General features: G+C 37.6%; 1 protein-coding gene across 11 annotated transcripts in view; it reads right to left on the reverse strand.

The window, feature by feature from the left end:
• Positions 1-12401, reverse strand: part of PHC3 (polyhomeotic homolog 3) — an 85959-nt gene that overhangs the window by 19022 nt on the left and 54536 nt on the right. For all 11 annotated transcript variants that reach the window (XR_004349696.1, XR_004349698.1, XR_004349699.1 and 8 more), the window contains one exon: positions 5232-5391. Coding sequence is in view for 7 of the 11 variants with exons in the window: in XM_032630670.1 (XP_032486561.1) it covers positions 5232-5391 (160 nt within the window). In the remaining 4 variants the exon portion in view is untranslated. The remainder of the gene's footprint in view (positions 1-5231; positions 5392-12401) is intronic.

Consider the following 12401-nt stretch of genomic DNA (forward strand, 5'->3'; position numbering starts at 1 on the left):
CCTTTCAAAAAGCATCATGTAGTATATGAATTTTGATACACTGTGCTATGTACAATATATATAGCAAAGAACACACTTCTAAGTGGAGAAAATGAGGATGAATCCAAAAAGAAGGTAAAATTTTGATGTCTGATTTCAGAGGAGCATTTAAAACAGTTAACACTCTCAAAGATCTGCAATGTACAACAGAATATATAAAGATGTATTTATCTAATTATAAAACAGTCCCTTTTAGTTTTATCATATTAAAACAAAGTAATTTACATTTACCTTCAAAATCACCATTGGTTTTGTAACTTCTAACCTCTGCTCCTTTTTGTCAGGGTGCTTCTCTGTTAAATGAGAATGTCCTTCCCTCCACCTCTATATCCATAACTTTCAAGTCATACCACAGGACCCAAAGAAACTTCCCACCTAAATCCTCAAGTATTCAGCAGCAGCAGTCACCTGTAAGTAAGCAACTTAATCTTCAGGACCCACAGTTTTCTCATCTGTAAAATGGAGTTTAAAATACCCTTCCCGAAGAATTGCAGTGAAGATTACATGAATGCCCAATAGGTAGCAGGCATAAAAAAGTGACAGTTCCATTTCCTATTTTCCACATAAGAACTAAGAGTACTAAGACCTGTAATAAGTGCTTAAGAAATACTTCAATGAAAACTGTTAAATTCTTAAATCCACCATATTTTGCCATTTTCATGCATCATCCTAATTCCTATGCCAAGTCGCATAAAATATACAAAAAAAGAACTCCACTAACTAAAGCTTTTAGCTATGAGCTCCATATGTGCTCTTCTATGTTATTCATTTAAGCAAGACTTGTTAAGATGAAGAAAGGGACTCTGAACTGTAGACATGGATGACATGTACTCAGCACATTCAAGCACCACATTATCCCAGTGTTACTGGAGAAGCAAACAGCAAAGTGCTAAATTAAGTGAAGGCAGCAAGAACTAAAAAACACACTGTGAAATATGTGAAGTTCCAAGGGACATCCAAATACACTGTCATGACCAATCAAATCATAAACTAGCAAGTGATCATCTCAAGGAAATTCTCAAGACTGTCTTCATAAACAAAACTCATCTATTTAGTAGCAATGAGGAACAAGAGACTCTCAAAGCAAGTAAAGTAAAAATTGCTCCTTCCAATGACCTAGAGATGGCTTTCACACAGTTGTGCCCCTCAACATATCCCTGGGACCTAGTGTCATACTTCCAGGAGTATTGCTTTTACACTGTCATGCTTGTAACCAGATCTGACCTTGATAAGCCTGTACCGGCGACAGAACCTCTCATTTGACCACCACTGCCACCAATCCAGCCCCAAAGAGCCCATTTGTCAACTAGTTCCGTTTTGACTATACTGAAAGCTTTATTTCAAAAGTTTGTATTAATTAACATAATAATATGCAACACTTGATTAACAGGTTAGAATACCTTATGAAGGAGAAGGAAATGTTTTTGCTGGTGAGAGAGGGGAGATCCCAAACAGGTATGGTCTAAGGGTTAACAACCTGACAAAAATAGAACATCAGTTTTATTTCTCATAAAGAAGAGAGGAATATCAACAGATTCAAAAAAGTCCAGTTCTAATATTTGGTCAAAATTTCAACAAATCTGGTAATGTTACCAAGGCTACTTTTTCACATTTGTAAATAAAAAATTACAGAGCCAAATAAGTTTAAAGAACTATTGCTTTGGCTAATAAAGATGGGATTCTATGGCAGAGACAGCTGGCACTTCCCTAATATCCATTCTTCACTTTTCTCCCACAGTAACAAAATCCTAATATTTAGCTAGGAATATGGCCACTGAAAATAAAAAGTACAGTTTCTGCCCCCTGTGTGGCCAGTTTCTGACCAAATTCCAGGTAGTGCCCTTTCTCCCATCTTACAATTAGAATGTGATCATGAAGATTAGCTATCTTGGAAATGTGAGCAACGTTCTAGGGATGGCAGAGCCACTGACAGCTTAGCTGCCCAACACAATGGAGCCCTGCCCTGCTTACCTTTAGACTATGTCAGAGAAAATTAAACTTTATTTCATCAGGTATTATTCTGGGTCTCTAATGGAGTGGCCAAACACATATCCTAACTAGCAGAGATCCCCAATTTTTCTGTGCAAGGAGGAGTTACTTTTCAATTTTCCTGAAGACTTGAGATCATGTGATGATCAGCAGCAGAGAGAGAAACCATGATCAGTGTAATGATTTACCAGGGAAGACATAAGATATTTTGGTAAATCACATTTTGGTTGGAGATTCTGGTTATAGAACCAGTCCAAATAGAGACATAGTTTATCCTTTAAAAAAAGAATAATCCTTACATTGTTTTTCATACTGAATTAAACTGTATATACTACTACAACCAAAGCCACTAAATAAGTGACCTCACCATTTCACCCTGTAATACTTCCCATAAACACCGAAGTATACAGTAACAGAAACACTTTATAAAATTACCTTGGGAAATTATGAAGTATTTTAAAATTTGACACATTTTCAGTAAATATATCTCTACTATGAAATAGATTAATCTTTCTTTAACTGAATATAGTTAACATAAACAGTGTGTAAATTTAAGGTGTAAAATACATTAACTTGATACGTTTATATATTATAATATGACTGCCTTTGTAGCAATATTGAGCACTTCTATCACATTACATTTTTATCCTTTCATTTTAGTCACTGGGATAATTAAGTTTAAGTCTCTTAGCAAGGTTGATGATTATAGTATAATATTGTTGTCTATACTCATTATACCATGCATTGGATCTCTATGGCTTATTTATTATTCATTGCATAGATTAATCATCTTTAAATCGCCCTTTTCCTTACTCTGGTATCTTGTCCTTTAAAACTACCCTTTGCCTTGTCTTCCTCTTCCCACCATGACTACAGGTATCAATTACATGCCAAACCTCTACACTGCTCCTACATGTGACCAGCAGAGTTTCCAAAAACACTCTTTTTCGTGTCATCCGCCTAAAAAATCTTCAGTAACCATCCTTTTGACAGCAAGATAACTCCTAACTCCATAGTCGAATATCGAAGTATGCTAGAATCTGACTGCCTTACTACCCACTACTTCTCTAACCCAACTGTCTACTCTTCACTGCCCCCTCCTGAAGTTACCTAGCACTTGCACATCTTTTGTGCATTTATTCATGGTATGCTAACCTGAAAGGTTATTCCTGTTATCTTAAATCTATGCTTTACCAGCCAAGACCCAGGTCAAATCCCATCTCTACAGAAAACTCACCAAACTGGCAATAATCTCACCCAGTTTTAACGTGCCAAGTTCTTACTGTCTATAATAATTCATTTAATACCTACCGTATGTTGCTCCTTAGTTATCTTTCTGTTGTGGAGATTGCTACTTCCTACTAGATCAAAAGCTCCTCTAGGTTCCAGCATAGGCCAGCATATGTTTTAATTGTATTATATTATAAACCATGAGCATCACAAAATATGCTATGAAGCTTCCTAAGCAGTTTTCCATTTCTCTCCAATATGTGCACACAAGAGAGCATATTATATATGCTTATTAGCCTAGAAAACTTTTGTTTATACACTTATTCTTATAGACAAGAAAAAAAAACCCTGCACATTCATCTCTACTACTCTTTATCTCAAATGAAAAATTTTCTCAGATAAACAGTATGCATAACTAAAAGCAAGTATTTAGGAATTAAATGAAATTAAGTTCATAACAACAAAAGGCAAAATGTAGACACTGTTTGGATCCTGACTCGAACAAAATAACTATAAAAGAACATTTATACAATTTAAGCAATTATACAATTGAGGAAATCTGAATATGGACCAGGTACTAGATGACACCAAACAGTTATTAATGTTGTTTTGTGTGACACAGCATTAAAATGTACACTTTTTATAGATGCACACTGAAGCATGTACTAGCAAAATACAATAAGAACCATGATCTTTTTTTAAACAGAGGAATAAAGGGAGAAAACGGAAAGAGAAAAAGCAACAGAGAAAGAGAGAAGGGGGGAACGTAGGGAGAAAAAAACAAAAGGGATGGATGAAGCTGGTGTGGCAAAATAATGTTTAAAATTGGGTAATGTTGCATCTGGGTGAGTTGGGATTCATTATACAGTTCTCTCTAATTGTATGTATGTTTGAAAATTTTCATGTTTAACATTCTTTTAAATAAAAAAAAATCAAATTGAACTCAACATAAGTTAGCAGTAAAAAAATTTTATACTACTATCATACTCTTTGCTATTCAAATAAGAAGTAAAACAGTGATAAATACTTTGCAACAGTTCATAAATTACCACAATGACAGAGGTGCCTTCCTCTTAAGAATTAGGAAAACTGCAAGCCAAGTCAGTATCTATTTTGCTTACCAGCATGCTATTTTACTTAATTTTAGCAAAGTACAGGCACATAATATATGCTAAATAAATATTTTAAAAATGAATAAATTAATTTTAGATGAAATATATTAATATATTGAGGATAATTACTTAGACACAGATATTAATTAATTCACTATTACAGAGCTCTGACTATATTAAATGCTATTTAATTAAACTGAACAGTATCAACTGCAGAGCCATGATCAGAATCAATAAAAAGTAAAATATATCATTTTTGCATTTATTTGTGTTTGTTTTCCTAAAGTCACTTTGCATTACCATTTTGACTTTTATGGAATATTCACTATTAGAATAAGGTCTATAAAAAAAATTCTTTGACACTGAGAAGATTTAGTGATATTTTCCTCTATGAACAAACTTAATCGCCTTTTGATTGAAGACTACGTCCTTAACACAACTGTAACAGCCACCTGATATCAAACATCTGAACACATAAAGTCTAAAACCAAACAACCCAGAAGCTCTAAATTTTTAAGCAAACTCAGTAAAATAGTCATTTACTTAAGTCTGTTTAAGAAAGAGAATTGGTTGTTTTGATCCTAAAATTCTGAATTAGTTTCATATATAATGGAGCTTTTCCCAACCACACTCCTTCAAATGTCAAACTGGTAGTATACAAATTAACACCAATCTTGCTATTTTAATTATATGACCATTAAGAGTCTGATTAGCTTTCCCACTATTTTAGTCAAATAATACATTATATGAGAAAAAAAGTAAATACTTCCAAGTGAAAATCTGTGTGGAATAAACACCCATGTCTTATTTCAAACAATCAAAGTCAAAGTTAAAGGGCATCTTAAAGAAAAATCCACAAACCTTCAGCAATCATGTCTTCCATCTCTGTGTCAGATGAATTATCTGCAAGCTTTGCATTATTCTGTAGCTCTGGCTGAACACACACGGAATTTATCACCTGATTATCCAAAATAGGCCTTTTTTTCACAGGCTGTTCAATCAGCAGAGACGAACGACTCACCTTTAAAAGACAGAACAAAATAAAATAACCTTTTAAAAGATTTTCAAAAACAATTTAGGTTAAAAATCTCTTGAAACGAATGGTATCTGTGATAATTTACTTGTACGACTGATCAGATCCATTCATTAAGGGCTTTATTCCTTGAGAAAAGGTTAGGCAACCTGAACATAAATGCTTAAACTGCAGTTCATGAGCAGTATGGATGCTTCAAAGTCTCAGTCAAATGGAACCAAGGGTCCTAGTTTAGGCAGGTAGGCTAAAAAGTTTTTTAAAAAATCAGTAATAAATTTTGATGAGCCAGTACCTTTAATATAATTTTTTCCTACAATAACTTTTAAGATTTATTTTTCATACACAAAGCTTTTTATTTGTAGGATTATCTCCTCAGGATAGATCATTATCATATGCATTTTAAAGATAAGGGAACTCGACTCCCCTGGTGGCACAGTGGTTAAGAAGCCACCTGCCAATGCAGGGGACATGGGTTCAAGCCCTGGTCCAGGAAGATCCCACATGCCACAGAGCAACTAAGCCCACGAGCCTGTGCTCCAGAGCTTGCAAGTCACAACTACTGAGCCCATGTGCCACAACTACTGAAGCCTGTGCACCGAGAGCCTGGGCTCTGCAACAAGAGAAGCCACCGCAATGAGAAGCCCACGCACCACAAAGAAGAGTAGCTCCAGCTTGCCGCAACCAGAGAAAGCCCGCGCACAGCAATGAACATCCAATGCAGCCAAAAATAAATACATACATTAAAAAAAAATAAAGGGAACTAATGTTAAAAGTATGCAGGTGGAGGAGGAGACCTTCAAGATGGCAGAAGAGTAAGACGTGGAGATCACCTTCCTCCCCACAGATACACCAGAAATACATCTACACGTGGAACAACTCCTACAGAACACCTACTGAACGCTGGCAGAAGACCTCAGACCTCCCAAAAGGCAAGAAACTCCCCACATACCTGGGTAGGGCAAAAATAAATAAATAAATAAACAGAGACAAAAGAATAGGGATGGGACCTGCACCCCCGGAAGGGAGCTGTGAAGGAGGAAAAGTTTCCACACACTAACACAGAATTAGGGGCAAAGGGCAAAGCAGAGACATTCCCGCACAAAGGATCAGTGCCGACCAGCACTCACCAGCCCGAGAGGCTTGTCTACTCACCCACCGGGGCAGGTAGGGGCTGGGAGCTGAGGCACTGGCTCCGGAGGTCAGATCCCAGGGAGAGGACTGGTGTTGGCTGAGTGAACACAGCCTGAAGGGAGTTAGTGCACCACAGCTAGCCAGGAGGGAGTCCGGGAAAAACTCTAAACGTGCCTAAGAGGCAAGAGACCATTGTTTCAGGGTGCACGAAGAGAGGGGATTCAGAGCACCACCTAAACGAGCTCCGGAGACGGGCGCGAGCTGCAGCTATAAGGATGGACCCCACAGTCGGGCATGAGACGCTAAGGCTGTTGCTGCCGCCATCAAGAAGCCTGTATGCAAGCACAGGTCACTATCCACACCTCCCCTCCCGGGAGCCTGTGCAGCCCGCCACTGCCAGGGTCCTGTGATCCAGGGACAACTTCCCCAGGAGAATGCACGGCGCGCCTCAGGCTGTTGTAACGTCACGCCGTCCTCTGCCGCCGCAGGCTCGCCCCGCACTCCATGCCCCTCCTCCCCCCGGGCCTGAGTGAGCCAGAGCCCCCTAATCAGCTGCTCCTTTAACCCCGTCCTGTCTGAGCGGGAACAGACGCCCTCTGGCGACCTACATGCAGAGGCGGGGCCAAATCCAAAGCTGAGTCCCGGGATCTGTGCGAACAAAGAAGACAAAGGGAAATTTCTCCCAGCAGCCTCAGAAGCAGCAGATTAAAGCTCCACAATCAACTTGATGTACCCTGCATCTGTGGAACACCTGAATAGACAACGAATCATGCCAAAATTGAGGCGGCAGACTTTGGCAGCAGCTGTAGACTTAGGGTTTGCTTTCTGCATCTAATTTGTTTCTGATTTTATGTTTACCTTAGTTTACTATTCAGAGTTTATTATCATTGGTAGATTTGTTTATTGATTTGGCTGCTCGCTTACTTTTTTAAAAAAAATACATATATATATATTTTTTCCCTTTTTCTCTTTTTGTGAGTGTGTATGTGTATGCTTCTTTGTGTGATTTTGTCTGTATAGCTTTGCTTTTAACGTGTCCTAGGGTTCTGTCTGTCCGTTATTTCTTTTTTTTTTCTTTAGTATAGTTTTTAGTGCTTGTTATCATTGGTGGATTTGTTTTTTGGTTTCGTTGCTCTCTTCTTTCTTTCTTTCTATTATTTTTAAATTTTTAATAATTTTTAAAAGATTTTTATTTTAATACCTTTATTTTATTTTATTTTTTCCTCCCTCCCCCCCTCTCTCCCTTTCTTTCTTTCTCTTTCTTTCTTTCTTTCTCCTTTTTCTCCTGAGCCAGGCAGCTGACAGGGTCTTGGTGCTCCAGCTGGGGGTCAGGTCTGTGCCTCTGAGGTGGAAGAGCTGAGTTCAGGACACTGGTCCACCAGAGACCTCCCGGCTCCACGTAATATCACACAGTGAAAGTTCTCCCAGAGATCTCCATCTCAATGCTAAGACCCAGCTAAATTCAACGACCAGCAAGCTACACGGCTTGATACCCTATGCCAAACAACTAGCAAGACAGGAATACAGCCCCACCCATTAGCAGAGAGGCTGCCTAAAATCATAATAAGGTCACAGACACCCCAAAACACATCACCAGATGCAGTGCTGCCCAACAGAAAGACAATATCCAGCCTCATCCACGAGAACACAGGCACCAGTCCTCTCCATCAGGAAGCCTACACAACCCACTAAACCAATCTAAGCCACTGAGGGCAGACACCAAAAACAACGGGAACTATGAACATGTAGTCTGTGAAAAGGAGACCCCAAACACAGTAAGTTAAGCAAAATGAGAAGACAGAGAAACACACAGCAGATGGAGGAGCAAGGAAAAAACCCACCAGACCAAAAAGATGAACAGGAAATAGGCAGTCTACCTGAAAGAGAATTCAGAGTAATGATAGTAAAGGTGATCCAAAATCTTTGAAATAGAATGGAGAAAATACAAGAAACGTTTAACAAGGACTTACAAGAACTAAAGAGCAAAGAAACAATGACGAACAACACAATGAATGAAATGAAAAATTCTCTAGAAGGAAATAAATGGCAGAATAACTGAGGCAGAAGAACGGATAAGTAACCTGGAAGATAAAACAGTGGAAATAACTACTGCAGAGCAGAATAAAGAAAAAAGAATGAAAAGAATTGAGGACAGTCTTAAGAGACCTCTGCGACAACATTAAATGCACCAACATTCGAATTACAGGGGGGCCCAGAAGAAGAAGAGAAAAAGAAAGGGACTGAGAAAATATGTGATGAGATTATAGTTGAAAACTTCCCTATTATGGGGAAGGAAATAGCCAATCAAGCCCAGGAAGCGCAGAGAGTCCCATACAGGATAAACCCAAGGAGAAACACGCCAAGACACATATTAATCAAAAATTAATTATAAAGAAAAAATATTAAAAGCAGCAAGGGAAAAACAACAAATAACATACAAGGGAATCCCCATAAGGTTAACAGCTGATCTTTCAGCAGAAACTCTGACAGCCAGAAGGGAGTGGCAGGACACATTTAAAGCGATGAAAGGGAAAAACCTACAACCAAGAATACTCTATCCAGCAAGGATCTTATTCAGATTCGACAGAGAAATTAAAACCTGTACAGACAAGCAAAAGCTAAGAGAATTCAGCACCACCAAATCAGCTTTAAAACAAATGCTAAAGGAACTTCTCTAGGCAGGAAACACAAGAGAAGGTAAAGACCTATAATAACAAACCCAAAACAATTAAGAAAACAGTAATAGGAACATACATATCGATAACTGCCTTAAATGTAAATGGATTAAATGCTCCAACCAAAAGACACAGACTGGCTGAATGGATACCAAAACAAGACCCATATATATGCTGTCTACAAAAGAGCCACATCAGACCTAGGGACACATACAGACTGAAAGAAAGGGGATGGAAAAAGATATACCATGCAAATGGAAATCAAAAGAAAGCTGGAGCAGCAATTCTCGTATCAGATAAAATAGACGTTAAAATAAAGACTACTACAAGAGACAAAGGAGGACGCTACATAATGATCAAGGGATCAATCCAAGAAGAAGATATAACAATTGTAAATATTTATGCACCCAACGTAAGAGCACCTCAATACATAAGGCAAATGCTAACAGCCATAAAAGGGGAAATTGACAGTAACACAATCATAGTAGGGGACTTTAACACCCCACTTTCACAAATGGACAGATCATCCAAAATAAAAATGAATGTAAGGATACACAAGCTTTAAATGATACATTAAACAAGATGGACTTAATTGATATTTATAGGACATTCCATCCAAAAACAACAGAATACATTTTCTTCTTAAGTACTCATGGAACATTTTCCAGGATAGATCATATCCTGGGACACAAACCAAGCTGTGGTAAATTTAAGAAAACTGAAATTGTATCAAGTATCTTTTCTGACCACAACGGTATGAGACTAGATGTCAATTACAGGAAAAAATCTGTAAAAAATACAAACACATGGAGGCTAAACCATACCCTACTAAATACACTACTAAATCTCTTGGTTAAGAGATCACTGAAGAAATCAAAGAGGAAATCAAAAAATACCTAGAAACAAATGACAATGAAAACACGACAACCCAAAACTTATGGGATCCAGCAAAAGCAGCTCTAAGACGGAAGTTAGTAGCAATACAATCCTACCTCAGGAAACATCTCAAATAAACAACCTAACCATACACATAAAGCAATTAGAGAAACAAGAACAAAAAACCCCCAAAATTAGCAGAAGGAAAGAAATCATAAAGATCAGATCAGAAATAAATGAAAAAGAAATGAAGGAAACAATAGCAAAGGTCAATAAAACATAAAGCTGGTTCTTGAGAAGATAAACGAAAATGATAAACCATTAGCCAGACTCATCAAAAAAAAAAGGGAGAAGACTCAAATCAATATAATTGAAATGAGATGAAAAAGGAGAAGTAACAACTGATACCGCAGAAATACAAAGGATCATGAGAGATTACTACAAGCAACTATATGCCAAGAAAATGGACAATGTGCAAGAAATGGACAAATTCTTAAAAAGCACAACCTTCCGAGACTGAACCAGGAAGAAATAGAAAATATAAACAGACCGATCACAAGCAATGAAATTGAGACTGTGATTAAAAATCTTCCAACAAACAAAAGCCTAGGACCAGATGGCTTCACAGGTGAATTCTAACAAACATTTAGGGAAGAGCTAACACCTATCCTTCTCAAACTCTTCCAATATATAGCAGAGGGAGGAACACTCCCAAACTCATTCTATGAGGCCACCATCACCCTAATACCGAAACCAGACAAGGATGTCACAAAGAAAGAAAACTACAGGCCAATATCACTGATGAACATAGATGCAAAAATCCTCAACAAAATACTAGCAAACAGAATCCAACAAAACATTAAAAGGATCATACACCATGATCAAGTGGGGTTTATCCCAGGAATGCAAGGATTCTTCAATATACACAAATCAATCAATGTGATACACCACATTAACAAATTGAAGGAGAAAAACCATATGATCATCTCAATAGATACAGAAAAAGCTTTCTATAAAATTCAACACCTGTTTATGATAAAAGCCATCCAGAAAGTAGGCACAGAGGGAACTTACCTCAACATAATAAAGGCCATATATGACAAACCCACAGCCAACATTGCTCTCAATGGGGAAAAACTGAAACCATTTCCTCTAAGATCAGGAACAAGACAAGGTTGTCCACTCTAACCACTATTATTCAACAGTTTTGGAAGTTTTAGCCAAAGCAATCAGAGAAGAAAAAGAAATAAAAGGAATACAAATCGGAAAAGAAGTAAAGCTGTCACTGTTTGCAGATGACATGATACTATACACAGAGAATCGAAAAGATGCTACCAGAAAACTACTAGAGCTAATCAATGAATTTGGTAAAGTAGCAGGATACAATATTAATGCACAGAAATCTCTTGCATTCCTAAACTCTAATGATGAAAAATGTGAAAGAGAAATTAAGTAAACACTCTCATTTACCACTGCAACAAAAAGAATAAAATACCCAGGAATAAGCCTACCTAAAGAGACAAAAGACCTGTATGCAGAAAACTATAAGACACTGATGAAAGAAATTAAAGATGATACAAACAGATGGAGACATGTACCATGTTCTTGGATGGGAAGATTCAACAATGTGAAAATGACTATACTACCCAAAGCAATCTACAGATTCAATGCAATCCCTATCAAACTACCGATGGCATTTTTCACAGAACTAGAACAAAAAATTTCACAATTTGTATGGAAACACAAAAGACCCCGAATAGCCAAAGCAATCTTGAGAAACAAAAACGGAGCTGGAGGAATCAGGCTCCTGGACTTCAGACTATACTACAAAGCTACAGTAATCAAGACAGTATGGTACTGGCACAAACACAGAAATATAGATCAATGGAACAGGATAGAAAGCCCAGAGATAAACCCACGCACATATGGTCACCTTATTTTTGATAAAGGAGGCAAGAATATACAATGAAGAAAAGACAGCCTCTTCAGTAAGTGGTGCTGGGAAAACTGGACAGCTACATGTAAAAGAAAGAAATTAGAACACTTCCTAACACCATGCACAAAAATAAACTCAAAATAGATTAAAGACCTAAATGTAAGGTCAGACCCTATAAAACTCTTAGAGGAAAACACAGGCAGAACACTCTATGACATAAAGTACAAAAGTATCCTTTTTGACCCACCTCCTTGAGGAATGGAAATAAAAACAAAAACAAATGGGACCTAATGAAACTTAAAAGCTTTTGCACAGCAAAGGAAACCACATCAAGATGGAAGACAACCCTCAGAACGGGAGAAAATATATGCAAATGAAGC

The sequence above is a fragment of the Phocoena sinus genome, chromosome 4 (genome assembly GCF_008692025.1).
Source record: "Phocoena sinus isolate mPhoSin1 chromosome 4, mPhoSin1.pri, whole genome shotgun sequence".
NCBI classification, from domain to species: domain Eukaryota; kingdom Metazoa; phylum Chordata; class Mammalia; order Artiodactyla; family Phocoenidae; genus Phocoena; species Phocoena sinus.